Source organism: Taeniopygia guttata, chromosome 10 (genome assembly GCF_048771995.1).
Source record: "Taeniopygia guttata chromosome 10, bTaeGut7.mat, whole genome shotgun sequence".
Lineage (NCBI taxonomy): Eukaryota > Metazoa > Chordata > Aves > Passeriformes > Estrildidae > Taeniopygia > Taeniopygia guttata.
In genome coordinates this window covers 3937201-3965085 of record NC_133035.1, presented here as the reverse complement: position 1 = coordinate 3965085, position 27885 = coordinate 3937201, and the positions used below count along the sequence as shown (strand labels likewise).

Below are 27885 nucleotides of genomic sequence, written 5' to 3'. Positions count from 1 at the left end.
ACGAGATACAGCTTCTTGGCACAGCTGAAATCCTGTGTTCAGCTCTGGGCCCCTCCTGAAACTGCGGGGCTGGAGCATGTCTGGGGAAGGGACTGGAGCTGGGCAAGGGCTGCAGCACCAGGAGCAGCTGAGGGAGCTGGGGGGGATCAGCCTGAGAAAAGGAGGCTCAGGGGGAACCTTCTGGCATGAGGGGGCAGCTGGGGGGAAGATGGACACTGCTTCCAAGGAACAAGGGACAGGATGAGAGGAAAAGGCCCCAAGTTGTGCCAGGGGCGGTTTAGGTTGAGTGTTGGGGAAAATCTGTTCCCTGAAGGGGTGATCAGGTGATGTAAGTGGCTGCCTAGGGAGTAGTGGAGTCACCATGCCTGGAACTGTTCAAAGATGTGGTGATTGGGAATGTTGCTTTAGTGGTGGCTGTGCTGGGGAATGGATGTGCTCGGTCTTAGAGGGCTTTTCTAGCCTTAAAAATTCCGTGATTCTATGATTCATGGAAATCAGCAGGGAGCAGTAGCTGCTCAATCCTGCTGCAGGATGGAGCTGAAGCTCTCTGAGACATTTCCCCACAGCTGTGGCCATTGTTCTCTGCCTGATGGACAAACAACAGGCAGGTCATCAGTGATGTTCGGAATGATCTCTAGCCATGAGGCCTCGGCCTGAGAGAGGACAGGGAAGGGGATGGCGGCAGCAGGGCTGGCAGATGGGAATTGCTGGGGTTTGATCCTATACAAAAGCCTTGGAATTGTTCATTGCATTTCCTGGAGAAATGGGTGAAAGGCACCGATCGTCACCTACGTGACTGAGCTGCATCTGGGGACCCTTAACCATCAGCAGAGGTGTGTGGGACATGAGGGGAGCATCCTCGCTGTGGGATACCCCTGCCTCAGGGACAGGAGCTCCTGTGACCAGCACATCACTGGATGAGTGCTGGTGTGACCTGAGCCCTTTCCTACCTCTCTGGTTGCAGCAGGGACAGAGTTTTGGATCTGGTTCCCTGGCTGGCTGTGAGTGTGTCTGATCACCTCCAATGGGAGCAGCTTTTCCAGCAGAGCCATGCCGAGAGTCCCTTTTGCATCACAACAGCTGGATTTTCTATTCCCAAAGTGTTCCTTGCCTCTGTGCCCAGACCACACACTGTGGCAGAGCACAGCATGCTCAGGAGAAACGAGTCCAAAAGCTCCAAGATTTATCTTTTGTCCCACCTTCAAAACAAGGAAAAGAGGAGTTTCCAGTAAAGTGCAAAATGAAAGCATGGCAAAAGTAGCCTTTTCCCCTATATTTTTCCCAGCCTCAGTGTCATCTTCTCTATTCCCCGGCAGGTTTGTCCTTTGGCTATTGGCCGACACGCCCAAGCAGCACAAGGACCAGAGGTGCCACGGACCTGCATCCTTTCCCTGGTGATGCCAACAGCTCACGCCTCACCCAGAGCTCCCCTGCACCTAGAGCTCCATCCTGTCTGGTGACGTGGATATTTTGGGGACATTCCGTGTCCCCAGACCACCTCCCAGAGCGTCTGTTTGAGCAGGACCCGTCGGGAGCAGGGCTGGGGCAGGGCACACAGCGTGTCCGCCCGCCCGGGGACCCTCAGAGCAGACCTGACCTACTTTAGCTCCGAGGCGAGCGAGTCCCGGCGTAAAAGCTTGGTAGAGCCGGGCGTAAATTATTCATGGCCTGGCCATGTTAATGCATGTGCTAAAGGCTTTAAAAAAAAAAAAAAAAAACCGAACAGGATAAAGTCTGCTGTATAATTTAAAGCCCTGCACGCTGCCGTCCGCAGCGTTTCCGCTCAGGTGAGCAGAGCTGCGGCGGGGAAGGGCCGGGCCTGGGCCGGGATGGCGAAGGAATCCCATGGGAAGGGGCTGGCAGCCCCACAGCAAGGCACGTCCCGGAGCAGCAGCGCTCTCTCGGGTCCATTCCCAGGCACGGCAGCCAGGGGGGTTATTTTTAGAGCTGCCTTTTTCCTTTTACTAATTTTTTTTCCTTGCTTTCGCTCAGCGCTGCCCTCGAAGCCCCGGGGAGGGAGGAAAACACTGATCCCTGGGGCGGGAAGCTGCGTGGGAGGGCTCCGCAGTGGCCCGGAGCAGGGGCAGCGAGCCGGGCCGTGGGGCTGCTGAGGCACAGCGGGGAGAGCCCTGCGTGGAGATTCCCCCCGGGCCAAGCAGATTCCCGGAGATTCCCCCCGGGACAAGCAGCCCCCGGCCCATTCCCACCACCGCTGCAGCAGGCACAGACAAGGCCGCAGCAGCAGAGCCGCAGCCGGGCCCGCGCAAGGGGAACGCTCCAGCCCTGGAGAACATTTGCCTTCTATGGAGATCTCCTCCGGCACTGCTGGCACGGAGGAGAGGCCTCAGCCTCCGGGAAGAGGGAACAAAAACATCCAAAAAAGCTCAGGGCTGCCCTGGCAGAGGCCTCCGGCAGAGCTTCACCCACCAACCCCCCGCAGCACATGGCCACACAGGCAAGGGCTTGCCCTTCTCCCAGCAGGGTAGGGAAGATCCCGCTCCTGGTCCTCAGCTGTAGCCCAAAGCAGCCTGCATCCTTCCAGCCTGGGAAACTTCAGGCCAGGCCTGAAGCATCCCACACCATTCCCACAAGAAAACACTCAAGACCACAGAAGAAGTCACAGCAGCCTCTGGGGTATATATATATTTTTTTTTTTGGTTGCATTTCATATATTATCCAGTTTCACATTCTCATAGGATCAGCAATTATAGAGCAACTTATTCTCAAATCTTTTAATACAAGCGAGACAGCCATGGTCAGATAATACTTAAAGCACTTCAATACCAAGCAATAAGATGCTAAAACAAAAATTGCACAATTTCTTGTTTACTATGCCTGACTGAATCATTGGTACAGGAGACAACCCTTCTTTTTCAAGCTTTTAACTAAACATTAACTTATCTTACAGGATTACAATTTCTCTTTAATAATAATAATTAATTGCACACAAACACACAAGAAATTCTTTATGATGCATAAATATTTCCTTATTACACATGGTACAAAAATACTCGTACTTTTTTTTTTGTTCGGTATTCCCATAAGGATGGCTGATTATTTGGCAAGACTGGATGCTCTCCAATCAGAAGAATGTGGGGAAAAAAAAAAAAGAGGTTAGATATTTTACAGCTGTTCTATATATAGAAGTTTGAAGAAGGAAAAAAATAATATAATAACCCTGACTTTAAAACAAGCAGAATGGATGAGAACAAAAACCCAGTGCATCATACTTTAAAAAAAAAAAAGTAAAAAAAAAGAAAAAAAAAAGCATTTTTCAAATTTTTCTGGTCATCCTGGGGAGGGGAGGGTGGAGGTGGGAGAAGGGGTGAGACAAGGACAGTTAGTATTTCTCAAAGCCAAGTCTTCACCGAAGCAAGAGGAAAACCTTGATGGATCAATCTGTTGGGCCAAGACCTGTTGCTAACGGTTACACAAACGCTAGAACAAACAAACTTACACTCACACAGACACAAGTTAAGTGTTTTAATTCATGCCAGAAAACATGCAAAACCCATTTTGCCTTTCGATTCCTTCAGCCGAGCTGCCCCCGGGGCAGGGGGCCTGGGGAAGCCCAGGACCTGGCCCCAGCTGGGTTTCAGTGCAGCCAGATGGCAAAGCTCAGGCAGGGAGGAGGTCCCGGGGCTGGCTCGGGGGAGGGATGGAGGGATGCATGGACAGAGGGATGGAGGCAGCGCACAGCCCCTGGCTGGGGCCACGGTGGCTTCACAGTCCAGGGAAAGGGGCGCTGCAGCCCCGGGGGCAGCGCGGCGGGGCCGGGCGCGGTGTCCTCTGGCCACATACCGAATGCAGAGGGGTCGGAGCCATCGTCCCTGGCACGTCCCTCGGCGGGGACAGGGAGAGGAACGCGAGCCCAGGAGAGACCCTGTGGGAGAGGAGCACTGTGAGCGGGGCCAGCTGCACCTCCGGGAAACCCAACCGCACCCTTGGGTGGGCATGGAGCCTGAGCTCCCATCCCTCCTCCCACCAAGAGTCCAAGGAGCCCAAGGAAGAGCAAGACAAAGACCTGACTCCAAGAGTAATTAATTACTTACTAATGAACTAACAAAACTGACGAGACTTCCATCCTTGCTGGGTAGCTTCAGAGGGAGGATACCAGCGCATCTGGAAAAGAAAGCCATGGCAGAGGATGATCCACGATCCAGGATCACCTCAGCCAGAGTACAAACCTTCAGCTCCTTCAAGCCACGTGCAAGGTCCATGGAGCAGAGATGTCTCCAGCATGGGAAAGGAGGCTCCAGGGTGAGCTCCAAACACTGCTTGAATTGCTCCACCCGCAGCCAGCCAAAGGAGGCATCTCCAGACCACACTTTAAAACCAGACAACCTCTACAGGACGTGTATGGGGAAAGAAGTGTCTCGTCCACTACAACAGACACCCATGGAGTTTTCCAAGCCCCAACCCTGCTACCAGGAGTGGCTCCAGGCAAACCACACCATGGGAAGAACTTGGAAGAGCTGCAAACCAGCAAGACTTGGAGGCTTCCCTGGCAGGTGCTTGCTGCCACATCTATTCCTCAGAACTGCTCCTTGCCAAGGAAAGGGCTGGACAGGGACCTAACAAGCAAACAAGGGACAGTAACTGAACAGACACTTTCCAGCCCCTTAAGAGACACAGTGATCTTGCAACATCCAGCCCCACAGCCTGGGACATCCAGATGATCCCATCTGGTCAGCAGGGCCAGTGTGTCCGGCTGGGCTGCATCAGCAGCTCTGTGCCTGCCAGCAGCAGGAGACAAGCCCGTGCCACTTGACTGAGCAGGGATCCAGCAGCTGGAGCAGCAACTGGAACTTGGTCCTGCTGCTGGAGCATGGCAGCCACCCCCTACTCCTCCCTCCCCAGCTGCCTGGAGAGAAGCACAGCCTCAGCACATTCAGGGCTCTGGGAACCAGCACAAGGATGGGCTTGGTTCTAAGATGGGGAGAAAAGTGGCAGAAAACCCCCTGGAGCCCCATGTGAGCCATTCCCCTCGTCCCATTCATCCTGGCACAGCTGCCTCCTCACCTAAACAAGCCTGGCTAGATGCTTCTCTCCCAAGGATGTGCAGAGATGTGCAGCAAACTGCCACAACCTTGGCACTGCTGCCTGCAGCAGCCAAGTTCCACCCCCACAGCCATGAGGGCTGCAGTGCCAGGAACTGCAGCCACACGAGCTACGGGCCTTGAGTCCTTCTCCAGAGATGGCTCCTAAATGAGCCCTGCCAGTCAGCAGAAGCTCTGTCCTCACAGGAGCCACTTGTCAGCTCAGAACAAGGCCAGTTTGGACAAGACTTGAACAACCTGGTCTTGTGGAAGATGTTCCTGCACGTGGCATGGGGGTGGAATGGGATTAGTTTAAGGTCCCTTCCAACTTGAACCATTTCACAGGTCCGTAATCTGCTGGACTCTTGCCAGACACCTTCACAAGACCAGTGGATGCCACTAAATCAGCTTCCAGCTGGCCCCATACCTCACTTCATGGCACAGCATCCCAGTCAGTCCAGCCACGGAAATCAAGGCATGGATGTTACCAAGACCCTCCTCCCCAGTGAGGGGTCCCACCTAGTCCCAGCACCAAAGTGCCACACCGAGCATTTTCACTTCTCCTTTAGCCTGGGGAGGGACCTTTTCTGCCCCGCCAGGGCCACCACGCTGTGCACAGACACCACTCAGGAAGGCTCTGCAGGGGCAGCAGCATCACTGACAACTCACAGGGCCACCACAGCAGCTGCCAGAGCAAGGAGAGGGGTTCCTTGTCCCCTGTCACCAGGAGGTGCTTGCTCAGCAGAGCCACATCTCTGCAGCCGTCCTCCCTGGCCAGTGTCTCCCACTCCACACCCCTCCCCTCGACAGCTGGAAGCAGTTTCCTCCTGCCCAGCAGCAACAGGAAACTCCCCCTTCGTTCACAGGGCTGTAAGTGCTTAACCCTGAGAGCTGCCCCAGGCACGCTCAGCCAAGCAGCACAGCCAGGCCATACATGAGCCAGCACAGCCCAGCCTGGTGGCCCTCCAGCCTGGCCTCAGAGCCACCTTCTGGCCCACCTGCAGAGCCTCAGCACCTCCACTTTGAACAGAAGTCCTGGTTTTCTCTGAAAACATCACTGCAATGGACCACCCCTCCTTGTCTTCCTCCTGCAGGTCTACAATGCTCACACACCCAACCCACCCAGCCTGACCCACTGTGGCCCCACAGGCCACCAGCCCAGCCCTGCATTCAGAGGGGTTCAGCCTGGAGCCCCGCAGGAGCTGCTACAGACATGACAATCCTGGGTACAGTCCAAGGCTCTGACATGCTGGCAGGATGAGGGAACGACCTGCCAGGTCTTTCAGCCTACAGAAAGATTAAGGGCTTGATAGGACCAGGCAGGAAGTAGTAGGAGGGAGGTTCCCAAAGCCAGCAGAAAGCACTGGAAGCTGTGGATCAGAGGCAGCAGATAGCCAAGAGGACACTCCCGAGGCACCTGCCAAGGCTGTTTTCTATTCACACCCCTCAGAATACTACATCTGTCAAGGAGGAAGCTGAGAACTAATGGAGATGTTCATCACTGGGTGAGGAAAGCAGAGCAAGAGAGGCTTTTACTGGAAGAGACACTGTTGTTTCTGGAGAAGCATTAGCTCACAATTGGAAAGGAGTCTGGTCACACCACCAACACATCTCCTGTTTGCAGGGATGAGGCAGCCACTGCTGGCCAACTGCAGCAGCCTCATGCTGCTGCCTTCAACATCTCTCCCAGAAAACAGCTGGAGAGGAGAAATGTGTGCCTCTGCCTGCCACCTCCCCGAGGCCAGGAACCTCTCCCTTTTCGCAGCATAACACCAGAAGCTGCCTAAAAATCACAATGAAATCATAAATGGGGCAGAGATACAGCCCATCAGAGCTTCACTCTCTTTGTCAAAACATCCTTTGTCTCCTCCAATTGCCCTCAGAATTTAAGTATCCAGTTGTCCACCACCCTCATGGGAGAGCAAATCCTTCAGAAGAGGGGAAGTGAGGACCAAGTTCACAGCTCCCTCCTCAGAGCACCTTTGGCTTGGAGGACCTGGTGGCTGGCGAGAGCTGCTCTGCTCCACCTGGAAATGTGGCTCAGGCAGGCAAGGACAGGCAGCACAGGCAGCACCTCGCCCACTGCCGTGTGCTGGACACACGCCCGCCCCAGCAGCGGGCACCGTGCCCTGGTCACCTGCTCCACGGCCTCTCGGGCTGCTGTGGGGGCACGATGAGGTGTGGGAACAGAGAGGCTCAGCCCACCACCAGGAAAACCAGATGCAGTGGGATCAAGGCCGTGCATCTCCCCGAGCAGCTCTGGTGAGGGAGAGCTGGAGGATCAGCACATCATCCCACAGCAGGGCAAGGAGCATGTGGGACAAGACAGGCCCTGATCCACCCTCTTGCTTAGGAACATTCTAAAAGGTGTGCATCCATCCATCAGTCCAACACCTGGTACCCCTACAGCTCAGGGAGACACACCCCTCTCTGAGACGGCAGCAAACAAGCATTTCCCTTTCCACAGCAAGTTGTGTTGCTTTCTTTGGTGTTGAACCAGCCAGGGAGAGCCACTGTTGGCCACAAGCCTCTTCTGATGGCCCAGCAGTCCCCCCACTTACCAAGGACAGCTGCTTAGGAGCATCCTCTGCTTGGAGGATGCTCAGAGCATCTCCTGCCTGCTTTTCCCTGGCTAGGAGGGAACTGCTGGCTTGGGGCTGCTTGGCCAGCTATGCCACCACTACGTCACTGGAGTTTAGAAAGTCGCCACAACCATGAATGTCTTGAACAAGAGGCTTCACATCTCTGGGAAGCATGGAGCTTGCCCAGAGAGAAATAATCCTGGGAAGTCCCTCCATGACAGCACCCAGGCAACAAGTTATTAGGGACAGAAACTTCATCCTGTTTCCAGTCTAGGGTGGGTCTGTCAGCTTAGCTGCAAGGGAAAGGGGGTTTGGGACTGACCTCTGCTTTCATTAATGGGATCAGCCTCAACCCAGTGCCAGGAATTCCCAAGGTCCTTCCAGGCTTTTGCACAACCACACAGCCATGATCCAGGTGCTCCCTGCACCCACCACTCACTTGGACGGGTCCCAGAACCAGAGACCCTCCTCTGCCATCTCCTCAAGGTCTCCAGGAGATGCTTCAAGGGAACCTTGGGCAACCTACTCCCAAAAAGACTGGCATCTCTATGCCCTTAGGCCTTGATCTGGCTAACTGCCCTGGAAACACCTACCAGGGTCTTCAGGCACCCAACACATCAGCTGTGTCCCCAGCAACACCATGTGGCCATGTTTTTATGAGCCAATCCTGCATCCAGCCCTGCTTCCTACGGCAAGTCCTGCTGAGAGCAGAGTCCTGCCCTCATGGGTGCTGCCACAGCTGGAAGCATCTCTGCAAAAGAGTTCTAGAAGCGTGGATAGCCCTGGCATCCCCTGCTGTCCACTCAAAGCCTGGTTTAAAGGCACCCCAAAAACAGTGGCTCCACCTCAGAGACACAATGCAGCCCAACTCCATCCTACCAGCAATGCATGGACCCGTCTAGCAGGACCAGGCAGAACAAGACAAGCTGTATCATTGTCTCTATGCCTGTGTCAAGCTCTTTCCATCTTCCCAGGAGGGGAAATTATAACTCTGCACATCTCTGCACCTCACAGTTTTCTAAGGGCAAAGGCAGACCTGGGCCCTCATCTTTGGTGGCTTCTTATCGTCACTTCCACAGAGAGAGGAAAAGGTCTGCTCAGAACCACTGCAGGGAGAACTGAACCAGGGCTCATTTCCTTCAGTCAAACATCAACCATCCCCCTGCCAACCAGTCCCAGGCCCTTCCCTCTGCCCAAGCTCCCAATCTCCTACACCACACACCCCTCTCTCCCAAGGCTGCTGATTCCTTCCATTACAGCTCACACAACCTGTGTCCTGCCTGTGAGTTCAGGTTGCAAGAGAGAAGTCAAGCTCCAGGTAGGAACTGGCTCTGTTTCCATTACCAGAGAGGAAAGCAGTGAGATTAGACCCATGATTAAGGGCAGGGTCTGTCCCGGTATGCGATTCTGGAACAAAGTGACCGGCAAGTGCTGTTGTCTAAGGTGCCCACTAAAATTTAGTCGTGTGCTATCACTACCACACCACTCACCTCCCCCACCGTGTGCCAGGAGTGAGGTCAAGGTGTATTTCTGGTTGCCCTCGAAGGGTCGAGGTTGGGGAGAAACCAGGTTTCTTTCAGGCCGAGTGGCAGGGTGGTCTCTGCCCCGGCTCAACCGGGCTGCTCCCCTCCCGCTGGCAGGGCCTGGCCGAGCCTGGCTCAGCTGGGAGGAGCTGATGTCAGATGGTGCCATGCTGTGTGCGCCATGTCATGTGCTGCCGAGTTGGAGATGTGGGTTAGAAAGAAGGCCTGGCATCTCATTCCCCAGGCTCTGGTGGGTGGGTAGCGTGAGGCCCATGCACTGGGTTGCCAAGGAGATACGGGCTACAGAGATGGGCAGAAGCTTGCAAATCCCACAGTGCACCTTGGAGGAGAGATGGTAACCTTACCAGTCTTTCCAGATGTGGCTGCCATCATGCTTAACACTTCTAGGAATGGAGCTGTAGTACAGCCACTCCACTAGCTGCAATAAGGCATCACTAGGGCGTCCCATCTCCAGGGACAGCTCTGAGCTTCGGGGCTAGCCTGCGCTGGCATCATGGCTGGAGTTCACTAGGGACATCAAAGGAGGGATTTGAGAGAGGGTGGGAGGGAGGGAAGGCAGATGGGACAATCTTAAAGTCAGCAGAGTCCCCGGTGGGGCAGGGTCAGGCTACGGTCACAGCTGCAGCAGCCTGGTGCCTGCCCGGAGCACGGCCAAGGCACAGACATGCCAGGAGCAGCAGCCATCGGCTGGGAGTGGCTTACCAAGGGTTCCCGAGGCCAGGCCAGCCTCTCACCACCTCCTGCCCCTCATCCCTCCTGCCAGCCCTCTGGGCAGCTCCTCAGGAGGCCAGGCCAGGCCACCTCCTCTCCCCATTGCTGAACTCAGCTCTGCAAGATGAGCCCTTCAGGTTTAAATCTCTTGTGACAAGATCTTGGTTTAGCTACGTCCTCCAACTTCTTGCCCGCCTCAAAGCTGATGACTGTGGAGCTGCTACAGCTCTGGCCATCCCCATGGATGCCCTCCAGCCAACACCAGTCCGGCATGAGGAAGAACTGTGACTGTTCTGGGGAATAAACCATAAGCCCACCACATAAGTGAGCCAGCCCCTCCCAGTGAGGGCAGAGGGCTCAGCACACAGGGCACAGCTTTTAGCCCAGTTTGTGAGCAAAATCTCCCTGTTGTGCTCCACCCTCAGCTCTGCAAGGGACAGGGCTCCAGCCCAGAGCTGCCAGCACAAGTAATGTTTAACCCCACTACATTTTATTGGTAACCTATCCTGTGCCAGGACGTGCCCCTGCAGGGTCAGCACCGGCTCAGCACAGCCAGGAGCTGCTGGGACTGCCTGGCAGCCTCTTTGGAAAAGAGCTGGGTCCAGCCACAGCCTGGAGGGGCTGCACTGCTCCCTAAGGCTTAGAGCCCATCACCACCCATGGAGCCCTCGGGCAGGGAGCTCTGCCTACACAGGGAGCTCCTCAGGGACTTATGATGAGGCCAGAGAACCTCTTTGGAAACCAGTAACTCACTAGCTGGAGGGTAGGAACTAAAGAGGGAGAAGATGTAGCTGGAGGCCTCCTTAATACCCTCCACTCTACAAGAGCAGAGTTTTCTCCCCAGCTTTATGGTGTCTAACCCTCACACTCAGGGTCCCTACACAGTCACCAGTGACCACCCTGGAAGAAACTGCAGTAAAAGTTTCACCTCCCTCAACCACCTCAGACAGGCTAGAGGGGTTGATTTTTTCCTGGTCCTCCCTTCCAGGGACAATTCAACCTTGACCACCAGCCTACACACACAAGGGGCAGGAAGACAGTTCTCTCCTGGGCCACTGAGGAGCACAGCACAGCCCTGTAGTTGTGGGCACCACCACCAACTTTTGGAAAACACCAGCAAGCACAACCTTCCCAGTTAACAAGCAGCCTGGCTTGGGAGGTCCTTGGAAGAACATTCCAGTGCTCTTCCTGGTCCTGTCCTGAACCCTGATGTACTACTCCCTCACCCCCAGAGCTTCAGCCCAACAACAGCTCACCTGTAGAAGGGCAGGAGCAGGAGAGAGGGGCAGGACAGAGGACAGGAGTTGGCATCCACTCCACATGGCATTTGGGAAGCAAGCTTGGCTTGAAGCTGGGCAGTTACCATCACAAAGCTTGCAGGAAGCAACAGGATGCCCAAGGGCCAACATAGCTCACTGCCAGCCAGGACAGCAAGGTGAGAGGACACAGCTCCTCCTCCTCTCCATTTAAGCAGGGAAGAATAGGAGTCAACACCCTGCCTGGCAGGGTAGAGAGCAGAGGTTAAGCCCCAACACTCAGTCCCACTGCCCCAGTCTCCCATGGCACCACTACGGGAGCAGGCACAGAAGCAGGCAGAGCACAGCTGGCTGGTCACACTGAGCAGGGCAGGGACAGGGGTTCCAGATTCTCATGGATAATTGCTTCAAACTAAGCACCTTAACTTGGAATTAGGACACTCCTGCTCTGTTTTGACTTTCCCTTTGCATGTTCATGGTTTCAAGGTTTATGTGGTCTCTGTACATTAAAGCATCTGTGTCAGACCAGTACAGGCATCCCTACATCTTCAGCTGTCAGCAAGCAAACCTGGGGACTCCAGACAGCTGGTTGCACCACCATCTGCTCTTCCAGAGGCTCATGCATGGAATGACTGTCCTCACTAGCCTGTACCGAGGGCGGCTAACACCCTGTTCCATCACAATTCCTCACTCTGGCAAGGCTCTAGTCATTGATCTCCTGCAGGACACCCTCCTCCAGCTTTGTAGGCCCATGGGGTCCCAGCTGAGCCCCTCAGGTTAGCACAGAGCTAAGCCTGTTGCTTTCAGTGTGACTTGAGAAGACATTTCATAGCTATGTTACGTGCAGGAAGTGTTTCCTCCCAGCAGTCCCTCAATGTAGTTCTCTGGCCATGGGGAGCAACAGAACCAGCCAGAAATGGAGCCCTGACTTCCACCCACCCACCCACCCCCTGTGGGAAAGCAGGCTGGAGCTGCAGGGTCAGAAATGATCACACTCAGGTCAGGGGCTGGCTCAGGGGCTGGACACCCCTGCCCGGGGTGCAGAGGCCAGGGCAGAACCGGCCAAGCGGAGCCCGTGGAACGGAACGAGCACCGCGGTGGGGACACAGCGGGGCCAGCCCGGCACGGGAGGTGGGAAAGACTCACCTGAGCGTGAAGAGCGGCGGCCGCAGCCGCAGCCGCCGGGTACGTGAAGGCGGCGTGGGGGATGGCCGGGGTCAGCTCCGTGGTGTACAGCGGGTAGGGAGCCCACGCCTCCGGGGACGCCGGGATGAGAGCCGCTCCAGTCAGGTCATCTAGACAGCAGGAGGAGACAAGGGGACAGTCCCAGCACCGGTCCCAGCAGCCTGCTTTGGGGACAGACTCTGGATTCCTCCCCCCCAGGCTAAAGCTTTGCACTGCCACCTTGATGAGGTATAAAACCTGCGTGCCCAGCTGCTCCTCCAGCCTCCCAGCCTTGACAGGAGAACCCAGGAATGTGTTGCATTACAGCCTCACATGGGCTTTAGACAGACTGGTCCACGCAGGCAGCAGCGGGGTGGTGCCACAGGATGCAGGGTAGGGGACAGGGGGCTCAGAGCCACATTACAGGTCACCCCATGAGCCTCAGCGGGGCTTCTCAGCTCACCAGGCTACACAGAGGGTGATGGCACAGGACTCATCCTTTATGCTTCACATTTAGGGATGCTTTAAAAGATTTATAGTATTACTTCAGCTACCAAATCCAACTTTCATGTCTCAACAGTTCTATGTCGGCCAGATGCCTGTCATTCTCCTGTGGGTCTAGCATCCTGCTGGCCTCCCTGCCCCAGGCAGATTTCAGGCAGAGCACAGGTGGGTCTGGGTTCCTTTCCACTGTGGCAGCACTCACAGAGTTGGGCATCTCTCAGGTTGGAGCCATGACTTCCAAGCCCCTCCCAGGATACTCACAGGGGTCCCGTGCAATGAAATGTGCACCCAGGGCAGGGTGGATGTTGGTGGGGTTCGGTGTGGCCATCAGCTTGCTCTTGGCCATCTTTGTGTTGGCTTTAGCAAATTCTAACCGCAAGGTCTGGGGGTTCTCAGGGTCGAAGCGGATGCCCTGTCACAGGAGAGAGCACAGGGGTTTCTCAGAGGTGAAGCTCCAGTCCAAGCACAGGCTGTGGTTATTCATGGAGCAAAGCCCAGCTGAGGAACCAAGGCCACCACACTGCTGTCACATGCCCAGATTTTTGTCACCTCACTGCAACACTCAAGTTCCCACGTGCTTTTATTTTTACATTTAGCTGTCCAGGACTAATGTTAAACCCAGGATCACCATTTCCAACATGAGGGACACAGTTCTGCTTCTTATGTGCACTTCACCAACCACTACAGCAAGGATGGCTACCAACACGGCTCAGGAAAGGTCTGTCTGCTGAAGCTGGGGTAACTGTCTGTACTGGAGTAGGAATAACCCCCATCTGTGGTGCCACTACACCTTCTGCCAGCCTGAGCAGAGGCACTACAGGGGTCAAAAAGCCCAAGGAAAGGTCTACCACACAGCAGAACCATGTCTTGCTGACCAGATCCCACCAACAGTCCTGCAGGATGGGGATCATTTTGGGTGTTTTTCCATGCTGACCACCATCAAGATATTTTCTTGAGTCACAGCAGGTCCCCACATCCTGAGAGGCCCTCAGAGCTGTCTTCCAGTGGTCAGAAATTACGTAGAGACAGCTTGCATCTATTTGCCCAGGCTGATGTCATCCTTGAACAGTTCTCCTGCTTCCCTGGTGGGATGCTGCAGGATCATTTCACTTCCATGGTCCAGGTCACAGCTGGTAGATGACCCTGCCCTGTCTCTGCCCTTAGCTCTGGGTCCAGCAAGGCAAGTGGCCCCCAGCCCCTTCAGCCCCCAGCACTTTGGGTACTCACATTCAAGGCATTCTTCGCTGCTTCAGCGCCAGCCCGGCTGTCAAAGGTCACAAAACCCACTGGCTAAAAGAAACAACACCGATTTCAGTTTGGAAGCTTCTTCCAGATCCTCAGGCTGCCTTGCCACCCCCTCTCTCCCAGACAACCAGCAGAAGAGACCATCCTAAGCTGCACAGGGGCTTCAAGCAGAGCTTGGGTCTTTGGCTCAAGATTCCTGCTCTGCATCTGCTTCCACTACAAATGTTTTGGCATTTTTATGTGTGGGGACACCGCCCTCCCTGATAAGCCCCAGCATGGCTACCCCTGCCTTGATCAGCATGGGAGTGGGGAAGGCTGATGGCAGCACAAGGTTTGAGGCTAAAGCCTCAGGTCTCACCCAGGAAGCAGGAGAAGACAGAGACATCCAGAACATGCTGGGTCAGTAGAACCCCTCTGTGTAGCTGGTGCTGGCCCAGACAGTGCCAGTGAAATGGGATCTTTCCCCTCTCCCCTCCTGGCATGTCAAGTTTGCTAGCAAAAGCCAAAAATACACAGGCTGGAAGGAGGTACCTGCTTTGAAGTCAGCTTGATCAGGGACCCCTCATAACCCTGCAGAAGAGAAGAAAGAAGTCAGTGTCAGGCTCCTGAAGAGGCCATGCTACAACCAAGACACAACACAACAGCTCCAGGAGCTCCTGTAGCACCAAGCCCTCCACAGGGCAGGAGCCACAGTAGAAACGGGGACAATAACACTTCTTTTCCACCAGCAGAGAAGACTGGGGGCAGAGCAGGTATTTTAGCCCTTCCATTCTGGCCTTTTGGGAAGGAATTCCATTTTCTAGCTCTTCATCCAGCTACAAAGATGAGCACCCTGCCCTGGCTAGTGCGTAGAGAAAGCAGAGCACCCTCCCTGTGCTGGAGCAGTGCAGGCAAGGGAACCCCACTTCCCCTGAGACAGCCTAGGTGGTTATTAGAGAAGAATGGAGAGTTTGGAAGGGCTGGTCCAGCTGAGCAGCAGGGCTGACCAAGCAGGTTTGATCAAGCTTAGAGACAGCACAATTCCAATGGCAGGCTCCAGCTGGAAGTTCCCAGCTGAGCACAAGTCATGGAATCCCATGTTGGCTTCAGGTTCCCATGTCATCCCTACTTCCCCTGACAGACCTTTGGTGCCAGATCATCCACAAAACAGCATCTTTCCCTCCAAAAGCAGATCTGAAGACCTTCTTACCTTGAATGGCCGGAAGAGAAGGTAGAGCTCTCTGGGTTTGATATCCACAGGAAGGCCACTGACAAACAGCGTCCGTACCTAGGGGAGAGGCCAGCCAGCTGTACTCAAAGGAGATGTTTGGTGCCCAAGCAGGAGCACAGAGCACAGCTCAGAAGATTAAGTGCAGTGAGAACACGACACCTTGCATCAAAGATCCACTAACCCTTCCCTGCATTAGGGGAGTGTTGTCCAGGATAAAACACACCTGGCCCTTTGACCACTACCTCAAAGAATTGATGCCTTTACAAAAATTCAGTCCCTGCACACCTCAGACCCTTCAGAAGTTGCTCCCAAACCCACTCTCAGAGCAGCTACTCTGTTGTGCCCAGCCAAGAGCAGCTGTGCTGGGCCAAACCCCTGTAGGCATCTGCTCTTCCCAGGCCGTTCAAGTCATGGACCAAGTCCAAACACACTCATGTCAAAGCAAAAAACACCATGCCAGGGGAGGATTTCAATAGATAATCCATTAAAATTATAGAGAATAGTTCACTTGAATAACCAGGAAGAGGAAAGTGCTGAAGGCTCCTGGCCTGGGAGAACTCTGCTCAACAGTCAGACTCATCATGAGCACCTTCTCCCTGCACACTGGCTGGCAGACTATTTCCATAGGAAGCAGCAGGATGAAGCTGCAGAGGCTTCTTGTAAATCAGCACAGAGCTGGAAAGGGAAGTTATGCACAACCAAAGTCATGAAGACTCTTGTCATTATTAACAAGGAGCAGGAGCCCCAAGCCAGAGCTCATCTCCTGGCCTGCTTCCAGCACAGAGTGACCCCATTAAGTTTGCAGGCCAGAAGGTCTCTGCTCCCTTTTTTGTTTTGCTCAGCCATTTCCCCTTCTCCAGACAGAGTGGGCTATATCCAAAACCATTTTTACTACCAAACTAAGCAGCATATGCTTGCCCTGCTCCTGGGCTGGAGGCAGACCTGGAAACACAGGAGCCTCTGCCTCTGTAATTCTTTGGAGGCAGCCAGATAGAGACTCCACCACACAGGGAAGTTTCTCTTACAGATGAAAATTCACCTCCTGTGCCCAGGACAGTCCTGCCAAGGCAGAAAAACGCCCTTCCCAGGATGAAGTCCCTCTAAATGAACAGTGATTGTGAAAGGCTTGGGGTGCTCCTGCTCTCTTGTACCTGCTGACACTTAGGGCTGCCACTGTCCCCTATTAGACTAGTGTGAGGAGCTCTTCTCTGGCCCAACACAGCTCAGGAGTAGAACCAGAGCACCCTTCCCATCCCCTCCCTGGCCCTTCAATGTGCATGGCTCTACCACACACTCTTGCTTTGCCCTGCCTTGGGAAGCAGGATGCCATGTGGAGCACTCCAGGAATATCTTCCAAGCCCAGGCTCAGTCTGACAGACTCCCCAACCATCCCACCCCACATCTGATGCTTTAAGGAACTACTCCAAGGCCACCCCATGCCTGGACAGAGGGGACAATGCCACTGTTTCTCAGCTTGCTGGCTGCCTCAAAGAGCTCAGCGCTTGCACTTCAGCATGAGCTCCAAGAGCACCCGCAGCGTGTTCCCAGAAGACCCACGGCCATCTCTTGCAGGGGAGAACTGCAGACACACATGTGCCTCAGCCATGTGAAAGCATTGTCCCTTTTCAATATTTCAGGATCCAAGTGCGCTCAGCCCCCAGAATGGATTTTTCTTCCGAGCAGATAGAAATCTGCATCCCTGTTGGGTCTCTAAATGGCCCCGTGATGCGTCACTTGGTAAGTCCTTGCGACAGGCGTGACAGGATGGAAGATGTGTGGTGGCTCAGGGAAGGGGGAGCCAGAGCTGGAGCCCTCACATCAGCCTGAGCAGAGCAAGGCAGGTGCCCAGGAAAGCTCTTTGTCAGAGGTAACAGGCTCCCAGTGCCAGCCCCATAAATTGCTGCCAAGGACAGGAGCAAGAAATCTTCTCTCGCTGGCCAGAAGTTTCCCTTGGCCTCCAAGTCCTGTTTGTCACCACCCACAGCATTGAAAAGGCCAAGCCACAGCACCCAGCAAGGGCCACCACTGCTCCAAAGCCTGGGCAATTCCAACCTCTCCAAAGAGGGTCTCCAGACAAGCTAAGTCCTGTCTCAGAACAGCTTGTTGGAAGTGACAAGACCAAGCAGTTGGTTTTACAAGATCTCTGCAATTCAACACATCCATAAGTGATCTAGAGAAGGGTAAGGAAAGAGTGAGACCAAGTTATTCAGTGAAGGGAGGGTGAGGCTGGTGAGAGACCTGAGCAATATTTTCATGGCACAGAGTGAGCTAAACCAGAGGGAGCTCACTTCCAACACCAGGCATAAAGCAAAGGAGATTCAGATTATCCCACTGGAGAAAAGCAGGAGGCTTACCAATCTGAGCCTCTTGTGCACTGTGGGCAACCTGGTCCAGCCTCTTCCCCTGCTCCCAAAAGAGAGGAAGCTGTAGATGAAGGCAAGAGGGTCTAGACAAGCATCTTCCAGTGGATTAACCAAACTGGGACTCTCCAGTCAGCCCAAATCCTGCAGGCTTTGAGAGCCCGGTAGTACCACCCAGGGCTGACAAATCCAGGCATCCAGCCCTCACACTCAACATGCCACAACAGGATAACTTCTGCTAAAATATGCCCTACTTCAAGTCCACGCCACCAAACACCAAATCCAGCTTCCCCACAGTGCATCTGGAAAAGGCACAGGACAAAAAACACCAAACCAAACAAAAATACCATCAAAAATATCCATCCAGGGCTGGATCAAGGACTGCCTGGGCCAAACTACATGTCCAGACATCCAGCAGGAACAGATCTCCAGGAATACCATGCTCTTCTGCTCATTCTTAGGCTCTGATGCCAGATGAAAGCAGTCACATCCCACCCAGGACTGATCTGAACTGGGCACGGGGGGAAGCAGGGCAGGGAACAGCTCCCACCTAGGACAGCCTGGGAGTGTCCCACGGCTGCAGGCCCTGCAGAAAACATTCTCCCTTCCCCATCCCTGCCCCTCTGGGGATGTCCCCAGTCCAAACACCTGACAGAGATGGAGGAGAGCCATGGAAAACAGGATTCATGCCAGAAGGGACAAGACCATCTAGGCCATCTCGTAGAGAGGGAGGATCCCAGCATAGCTTCCCACGCAGGGGGAGGAGAGACATGGACAAACCATTTAGCAGTTGAGTTCTCAGTGTCAGTCCTTGCACAGCTGTATCTCCCCAAAGAGACACACACCTTGGGCCAGCACAGCAGGAGTTTGCACCAAGAGAGCCAAGCTGCAGCACCTGCCTTGTGCCACCCCAGCCCCAGTGCTGCCAGGGGACCAGCACAGCTCCCACTGCTCCTGGCCACAGCTGCTTTGGAGTAAGAGCTCTCAAAGGAGAGTTCTGAGCTGCCCTGCAGCCCAAAGAAGGTCGAGTTATGTCAGAAGTGTCTGATGCAAGGGCACAGGTACCCACCCCCTGAGGCTGCAGCGACTGGGCTTTTTGTTACAAGATTGCTCTGAATCCCCCTCCTGGAGCCAGCAAGGCTGACCTTCCCCTTTCGAGAGATCAGCCCTTTAACTACATCACCCACAGCACAGCTTGGGCTACTCCAGCCCCCCAAAACTAGCCTGGTCCTGGATCTGTACTTCCAGCACCTACAGCACGCAAGTCTTTACCAGCAGTGCCTCCGAGATACCTGAGCAGGGGTACAGCAGGAATGTGCTCTAATGCCACCCCCACACTGTCCCACCGTGGGATATTCCCCCTCTCCAGGAAGCCACCCCAGTCCCATGCCAGTTTTTCCTAGAAACGAGCCATTTCCCACAACATGTCCACAGAGCATTCTTCCTATGCCACCAGCCTCAGCCGTCCTGCTGAGGACAGGGACAAGCTCTGCCACAGCATCCCAAAGGCACTTTCCACTCCTGACAGCCACTCTGTGGTGCCAGGAGCTCAGGGATATGGACCACAGCTTTTCCCGTTGGAGAGCATCTCGGTGGGTGCCGGAGGGGGACACAGAGCCCCGGTCCCGGTCACCGCGATGCAGCCAGGGCCACTTGACGCCAGACCGCTGGAATGCGGCGGGGCTGCGGCTGCCCCGAGCCGGGACTTATAAGGCACGGGAGAGGATGGAGCAGCCCTTGCACAACAGGGCTGCGGGGAGGGAACACACAGAGTCCCGCGGAGGGGATGGAAAACAGGACAGGAGCCTCCTCTCGGTGTCTCGCAGGGCTGCACAGTCCTGCCACTGCAACCCGGACCTCAGCACAAAGTCCCAGGAACCGCAAGGGAGGAGAAAACTGGGAGAGATGGATGTGTGGTCTGCACCCCACAGGGCAAGAATCCCGAGAGAAGGGGCTTGCAACTGGCTGCTTCACTGCTCCATGCCTCAGTTTCCCCTCCACCACTCAGAAGAGAAGTGGCAAAAGCCGGGGGCTGCTGCCCTTCCAGCCCTGGCAGAGCTGCGGTGTCCTCAGGCAGGATCGCACTGAGCCCCGGCAAAGGATCCGGGAGCCTCCCACCCACTGGAGAGATGTCACCCATCCTCAGAGGGGAAAGACGGCCTTGAGCCTCCCCTGGCACTTGAAGCAAGGCAGGCTTCAAGCATTTCCCTCCAAAAACAGCCTTTTGCACAACAGGCACAAGAGAACCAACATCCTGCTGGCCCAGAAGGAAGAAGGCTGACCACAAACCAGCCCAAGGGCACCAGCATTTTGTCCCCGAGGCTGTGGTGTCCCACGCTGCTCACAGCCAGATCAGCCTCTCCCCAGCACTGCTCTTCCCCCACATCAGGCAGGGGATGTCAGTGGGGCTCAGCCTGTGGTCAGGGGAGGAAGACACTCCAACAAGGGGGAAGCCCAGAGAGGCACCAGCCCCACTCCGGGAGAGCAGGAAGCACATGGGAGCTGATAAGTCCAGGCACAACAGGACAGCCCCCAAGAATAGACCTTGGGCCTGGCAGAGGAAGCACAGCTGGTGTGGCTTTGCCATGGATGCTTGCTCCTGCTATCAAGTCCCGTCACCTCTGTCTCTGCAGCCTTTCACAAAAGAACAGCACCCAGATGGGTTTGGGCCACAACAGGGGCTCAAAGCTGATGAAACATTTGGAAAGGCAGCCCCACAATCACCAAGAGATTACTGTCCAACAGGGCAGCTCCTCAGCACAGGGAGGGGCTGGCTGAGCACCCTCAGGTTGCCTTCATCACCTTTCACCTTGCCAGAGGTTCACTAAGCCAGAGAGGACTGGTATGAGTGCCACAGCCAACTGCTGAAGGACACTCACCTCCATGCTGGCCCTACCCAGCCACCACACTAAGCCCTGGGCTCCAGACACCCTCACCTGCCACTCTCTGGTGCTGGGGACCCGCAGACACCTGTCACCATCAGCTGGAGCCACAGACTTCACTTGCTATGGACCAGCTTTTCCTGCCCACTCACAGGCACCTGCTCTCCAGGCAGGAGACAGTGGTGAAGCTCCTCCCCAGGGTAGAGACTGGCAGAAGACATGGGTCTGGAAGCAGGACCCTCACAAGAAACGTTCACACCTCAGATCTTTCACTGAGTACGTCTGTATCTGCTTCACCCCACCACACGATGATTCCTGGGCCCTTTTCAGTCCCACGCCTCCCAGGACACCTCCAGAGACAGAGGAATCTCTCCTCAAGTCAACCCAATTTGGGGCAGCACACCAACGGCCATGCCCCAGCCCCATGCGACATGTCATGTCCCTCCATAGCACAAGCAAGTACTCCATAAAATTCGGGTGATGGAGAGCTGAAAGCTCACAGCAGCTCTTCACTGTGGACAGCAGCTACTGGAGTGTCACCCCCAACACAGAGAGACTTTTGGGGACACCAGGAGGATGGCAAGCACCCACAGGACTAAGCCTGCACTGCATCAGTCCAGCTTTTAGCAGGACAGCGCCACTAGACAGAAGGGAAGGGCTGTGCTACCAAAATATGGACCAAAAGTGCCAACCCAAACCCACACCACACCCTCTGGCTGCTCTCTCCCAGTCCACTTCAGGCCATTGCTACAGGTGGCCCAGGGCAGTCACACATGGAGGGAGACACAGGCCTCTTGTCCCTGGAGGGCATCCCCAGGCCAGCAGCTTCTGACCCACGGACACACACAACCAACCCCACAGCAATGCAAGGACCTGTCACCACCTGCAGCACAGGAGGGCAGGGGCACACTGGGAGGTCAAACATGTCCACAGCTTCTCCTGGGCTGTGCAGCAGGGCTGGAGAACCTCCACAAGGCTAAGACCACCCACTGGGCCCTCAGGTTTCCAGCCACCTCAGCACACCACGACCCTACGGGGCAGTGGGCAGAGCATGCTTGCCAAGCCTGTAGCACCACTCCTGCTGTGCCAAGAGCAGGGTCACCTGGTGCCACTACTTCCTTCTCATCAGATGTGCTGCCTGGCTCAGATCACACCTCAGCATGGGCCACGTTCAGCAGCTCCAGTGTTGGAGCTGTCCCCCACTGCCCTTCACAGGGCCAGGCACACAGGAGGAACTCTGTTTCCACTATCCCACAAGGCACAGGAAGATGCTGAGTATTGTAGTGAGGTCTAACCACCTCGCTTCTACAGTCATGCCACAGTGAAGCTTCAAGCTGAAGCCTTTATTTCAGACAGAGCTCCAGAACAGCAGCAGCACTGCTCTGCGATCCAAGCAGCAGTCTCTGTGATTTGGCACAGCCAAGACCAGCAAACTCAAAGGACCTTTCACTCCACAACCTTCCATATTAGTTCCAGCAAGAGTCTTGAATTCCTGCAGTGCCAGATCCTCAAGCAGAGCTATGAGGAAGGACAACAAAGCCTGAACTACTCTTAGCTACCTCCCAGACATCTCAAAGGGCATCTTTCCTGCTTTGGTGAGGGCAAAGCAGAGAGCTAGAAAGGGAACCACTGAGTTTGGCCCTTCCTAACTTCCACAGGCACCACCAAAAAATCCATTCATTCTGAGGCTAAGGATGGAAAGTCCTGCTCAGCAGCTCCTCAGATTAGCCAAAGAGGAAGACTCATTTCTGAAGCTGGGTCTCATTTAATAGCCCAGCTGGCAGGAGAAAGAAATTACCCCATCACAGGGACTGTTTGAGTTGGGATGTTGACACTCAGACTCACATCTAAAAAATTTAGATTTGAAAGAGTGAGAAAGGGGAAGAAAGCTCCTTCAGAGGGTATCCACAGGCACCAGAACACAAGGAGATAATGGGGAGATTCCCACATCCCTCCTCCTGTCAGAGCAACTCAGTGCTCAACTCAAGACCAAGAGGATGTCTGGGAACACATCAGTTCCCAGAACCCCTGTGTGTGTGGTGACTCCAGGGTGTCTGCTCAGCCAACAATCTGTCACTGACAGAAAGCTGCAACTAACACTTAGGGGACTTTTAGGATGCATGAAATCAGCTCTGAGGCACCGTCCCCCTTCAGCCAGGCCAAGTGCAAGAGGATTAGCGAGTGGTGACTGTAACTACTACAGCTTCATGTTCCTCAGAGTGAAGAGCAGCATCAGAGGAGACATTTGACTCCAGAACTTACACTAACCTTATTTGTTTGCAGCTGTAGAGCTGGAATCCACACATGCACGAGGTATCTAGGTCCACTCAAGCAGAGATTACAGAAGTCAAGAGATGCCTGGCACCGGTCCATGAAGTGCTACAGACATCCAGCACATAACACAGCCCACTCACCAGCAGCATTCCCAGGCAGTTCCGGCAGCCCCGGAGTGCAGCAGCTAAGGAAAAAGGGATGTAGGACTTGCTACTGAGGAGGTTGTCTGGAAGCCAAGTCTTCTGCCTCTCCAACACAGAGTTTTCTAACCCACAGCCTTCCATGGACCAACAGGGAAGATCACAGAATTACATAATGATTTGGTTCAAAAGGGACCTTAAAGACCATCCCATTCCATCCCTTGCCATGGGCAGGGACACCTTCCACTAGACCAGGTTGCTCCAACCCCCATCCCACTTGGCCTTGAACACTTCCAGGGATGGGGCAGCCACAGCTTCTCTGCACAACCTGTGTTAGGGCTTCACCCTATCACATGGAAGTATTTCTTTCTAAGATTATTCTCTCTGGCAGAGCTTAGCCAGGTCCTCTGCGCTCTCCCAGCACAACTTCTCATTTAACGCCTTCAGCAGTCTGGGATCCCAAAGCTCTACCTCAAGGGCAGCAGCCACCAGCCATGGAGCTGCAAAGAGACCCTTCAGACCAGCCAAGAGGACGCACAGGATAACCACAGACTTCAACTGCCACTTTGGGCACCTACACAGCCAGCTCCAGATTCCTCCTGCTCCTGTTAGACCTACAACTTCCCAGTGCCCTCTCAGGAGAGCAAGAACTAATTTCTAGAGTAGAACCAACATGTCTGCATCAGGCACTCCAGAGAGCAGGGTGAACACACAGGGTTTTATTGCTATGCAGCCATGGACACAACACCCAGTGTCCATGGGAAGCATGAGAGCTCCTCCAGCTGCTGGAAAAAGCTCTGCCTGCCACAGGGGTGGGAGTGCAGCACCTAGGCAGCTGCCAGTCCCACACTACCCCTCAGGACTGCCAGGAGAGATGCAGCCACGCAGATTGGTGGCTGCCTGGAAAATTAAACAGAAGATAGCAGCAAGTGGGGAGGGATCGCGTTTGGGGAGGTGTCTGGTGAGGAACAGCAGGGACTGACATTAGGCCCTGTTTGTTTAACATTCCCGCTAACGACCTCGAGAGGAGCGAGAGGCATTCCTGTCCTCCGCATGTCACCAGCCAGGAAGCGGCTGCGAGATCCAGGGGCTCACAGATAAGATAAAGGGAAAGGCTGAATTTGGGAGCTTCGCCCCGCTGTATCTGGGGCACACGGCGAACGCTTGGGGAGGCAGTGAAGGAGGGGCACGGTGGGGGGGAGTGGGGGGTGGAGGAGTGTCCGCAGCACCAGGATCTGGCAGTGTTATCCATGCAGTGTGGGAAAATATTCCAGCACACCCTCCTGCATATGTTGGGACTGAAGGATTCCACTTTGCACCGAACGCATTTATCGCTCTGTATCAAGGGGAGCTTCTGGGCAAGAATCTGGGCCCCCAGACCATGCTGGGATCAAGAATACAAGGTCACTCCTTATGCCTCCACTAGCCTCTGCAGTGAGGAACAGCTCCTGGTTAGCCAGGAGGTACTGGAAAAACAAGAATTCAGAGTAGGCTCAGGGTAGCCACCATGGAGCCCAAATCGTGCTCACCATTCACAGCATTATTCCTGTTGGATTCTGGCAGATAAAAGGACTTTCCAACAGCAATCCCACCAGGGACTGGGACATTAACCCCCCACCAGTCCCAGCCTAACCCAGGTGGCGAGCCTCTTGCTGCAGCCCTGGGTGCAGGGTGACAGACACACCCAGCGAGGCCGCAGACCATCTAACAGGGTGGACAGACCGTACCCCTCCCCACATGTTCCTGGAGGCTGCACACTGGAGAGCAGGAGCCCCTTCTGTCCAACCCCTGCACGCTCCCCAGGGATGCCATCTTTAACTCTGTTTTCCAGCCATCAAGCTCCACTCCTGGGAGGACCAGCCCCTCCAGAGGGTGAGGATTTTCTGAAACACTCCAGCACCCACTCTGCCAAAAGATCACCTGTCAGTGGGGAACGGATCAGCTCTTGCCCACCACCTGTGAGGCACCAGCCCAGATGGAGCAACACCACTGGGATGGGATGCACCAAGTGGCACCAACCTTGGGGAGCTTTGCAGGCCAGTGAATAACTGGATTGAGGAGCCGCACAGAATCTTCAGCACGCACATGCAGAGCCTGTGAAACCCCCAGGTACCAAACCTCCCTCCACTGGGAACAGCACAGGGCCCCAGGTGCTCAGGCTCTCACCCACGCACACCAGTGCCACCGGTGACGCTGGGACATCCCACCCGCAGCATCCACATCCCATTGCATCAGCGCAGCCCTGCCCCACGCTGCGGACAGAATGGCCACGGCCACCCCCTGCCAATCCATTCCAGCCCATTACTCGGTCACCCTCGCCGGGGCTGAGGCCCAGGGGATGTGACAGCCCCGGGCCAGCTGCGCACAGGGCCCGCGCTGCCCGGTGGGTGGTGGAGCAAGCCAGGCGCCATGTTGCGGCGGCGAGAGCGCACGGAGGACAGCAAGGGGAGGGGACTCAGCACCTCCCCAGTCCTGAGGGCCGGGCACGGAGGACTGCAGCAAAACGTTTCCAAGGCCAGGCATATTCCAGAGCCCTCTCCAAGATGGAGGGCAGCTAGCAACCCACTATGGCAATACCTGCTCCAGAGGTACAGTAATGACATCAGCCAATGGCTCCAACAGCCAAAGCGCAAATGTGGAGGGCTGCAAGCTCTAGGATGTGGCTACATACAACCGACCCTTACTAACCTTCCCAGCCCTGAATCCAGCAGCACCAGGCTCTGGCTTGCAATGGCATCTGGGGGAAGGGGCTGCCAGCAGGTCAGCCGAGTCCTCCAGCCCCAGCCAGGCTGCCAGCACACACGGAGCAGGGCAGGGGCTCCTCCACTATTGCCCAAGTGTCTCCCTTGCCGCCCACGGGCAGAACGGTGCTGGATCCAGGAGCCCTCCAGCTACAGGGACGTGGCAACAGGACACCATGCCCATGGGCACCGGCTGCGCTGGACTGAGCAGGGACCTGCCAGCGCTCTGCCCCACAGGGCTACAGGGACACCGGGCTGAGCAGGGGACTCGCCCTGCCTGGCCCCAGCCACTCCTCGGTGTGACCCGGGGACTCCAGCACCAGCTCGCCAACACCTCCGTACTCTGGCTGCCACAGCCTGGCCCCAGCCCCAGCACCTGGGCTGCGGTTCCCCGACGACCCGGGGATCCAGCCCCGATACCGGGTTCACTATTCCCCAAAAGAGGCGCTACGCTCCTTCCCGGCTTCCCCGACGCCGCGGTGCCGCCTCCGCGGTCCCGATACCGCTCTGCTCCGTCCCCAACACCCCAGCCCCGGCTCCCCGGCGACCCTGCGCTCCACCCGCCGTCCCCAACACCCTGGCGTTCCATCCCCGACACCCTGGCGTTCCATCCCCGACACCCTGGCGTTCCATCCCCGACACCCTGGCGTTCCATCCCAGCCGCCCCGTCCCAGGTCCTGCCGCCGCTCCCCGTTTTCCGCCGCGACCGAGCCGCAGCCCCGATCCCCGATCCCCGTCCCCGATCCCCAGCCCCGTTCCCGATCCCCGATCCCCAGCCCCGTCGGTGTCCCAGTGCCGCCGCTCGCAGCTCTCCGCCGCCCCATCTCCCACCCCAGCCCGCCGCCCACCTCCTCCTCGACGGTGCCGCCGCCGTTGGTGTGCTCGGTGTCCTTGTTGAGGTTGCTCATGGTGGGGTGCCGGGGCGGGGGGTGGTGCCGGCTGCTCCGGAGCTCCGCGGGGCCGAGCCGGGTGCCGGTGCGGTGCCGGTGCGCGGGGGCGGTGCGGGGCGGTGCGGGGCGGTGCGGCGCTGCCCTCGAGCCTCACATACGGCGTCCCGGGACGGCGCCGCTGTTAAGGGCCGGGCGGGGCGGAGCGGAGCGTAACGAGCCGCAGCTGCGGGGCCAACGCGCCCCAGCCCCAGCCCCAGCCGCCGCTCCCGGTGCCGCCACCGCGCACCGAGCAGCGGGGCCGGGACCCGCCCGCCTGCCCCGCCCGGGGCCGCCCCCGGCCGCCGCCGCCAATCCCGGCCCGGCCCGGCCCCCCGGGACCGCGGGGAGGTTTTTTGTTGTTGTTGGGCTAGAGTTATTTTAATTATTTTTTTCCCCTCCTTTCCACGAAAAACTTTGTCAACTTTGATGAACTTTCGGGTTTCGACTTTCTTAAAGGGCCCGCCGGGCTCTGATCTCGCGGCGGGACCGTGCCGTTCCCTCCGCGCATCCCCGAGGCGGGGAGACGTGGCTCAGCCCCGCGGGGGTCCGAGAGCCCGGGACGGCACCTTTGTGACCCCCGATGAGAGCCCCGAGCCCCAGGAACAGCAGCCCTGGGAGCTCAGGATGGGGATACTGTAACTCCGGGACAGCGGCCCTGAGCCTCAGGAGAGCATCCCCAAATCTGCCCCGACAGCATCCCCGGTCCCCTAGGGACAACAGCCTGGTTCCTCCTGCCTGGGCAACCCCACAGCCATCCTCACAGACATCGATGTGTGTGCCCCATGCAAAGCCCTGTTCTTGGGCCCGGGAGGAGGAGCAGGGTTGAGACATAGAATCATGGAATCCGTGCGTGGTGTGGGTGGGAAGGGACAATTTCATCTCATTCAACCCCCCTGCCATGGGCAGGGACACCTTCCACTATTCCAGGTTGCTCCAAGCCCCGTCCAGCCTGGCCTTGGACATTTCCAGGGATGGGGCAGCCACAGCTTCTCTGGGCAGACTGTGCCAGGGCCTCACACCCTCATTATCCCTCTTCTTTCCATTCTTCCTGCGCACATGGGTGCCCAATTGGCTACATCCTAAAGCACAGCCTGCAGTTGGATAACATGAGCAGAAAATGGAATACATAAACATTCCTCCATCCTGCCTCCCCCAGCTTGGTCCCTATGCGAGATATAAGTGTAAAACCTCAAGAGCTTAGGTCAACCTGCCAAGTGAGAGATGTCCAGGGATCTGAGCCCTGTTATCTTAACCAGCATTTCTTCTGCCCAGCCCGTGCTGCTTCCCCAGCACCAAGGCCAGGT

The 27885-nt window shown here is 56.1% G+C and overlaps 1 protein-coding gene across 3 annotated transcripts; it reads right to left on the bottom strand.

Annotated features, from left to right (window-relative positions):
• Positions 1-2617: 2617 nt before the first annotated feature.
• On the bottom strand, positions 2618-26863 carry RBPMS2 (RNA binding protein, mRNA processing factor 2). Of its 3 annotated transcripts, none has more exons than XR_012057559.1 (9): positions 26501-26863; positions 15235-15312; positions 14577-14615; positions 14028-14090; positions 13062-13212; positions 12279-12427; positions 9505-9672; positions 4053-4122; positions 2618-3883 (listed from the first exon to the last, which is right to left on the bottom strand). XR_012057559.1 is itself a non-coding variant. In XM_072933915.1 (8 exons), exons 1-7 carry the CDS (start codon positions 26558-26560, stop codon positions 4060-4062), a joined length of 603 nt encoding a protein of 200 aa, XP_072790016.1. In that variant the 5' UTR covers positions 26561-26862; the 3' UTR covers positions 2618-3883; positions 4053-4059. The 3 variants fall into 3 exon arrangements, 1 of the variants encoding a protein (XP_072790016.1); XR_012057558.1 differs by having other exon boundaries at positions 9510-9672; XM_072933915.1 differs by lacking the exon at positions 9505-9672 and having other exon boundaries at positions 26501-26862.
• Positions 26864-27885: the final 1022 nt, after the last annotated feature.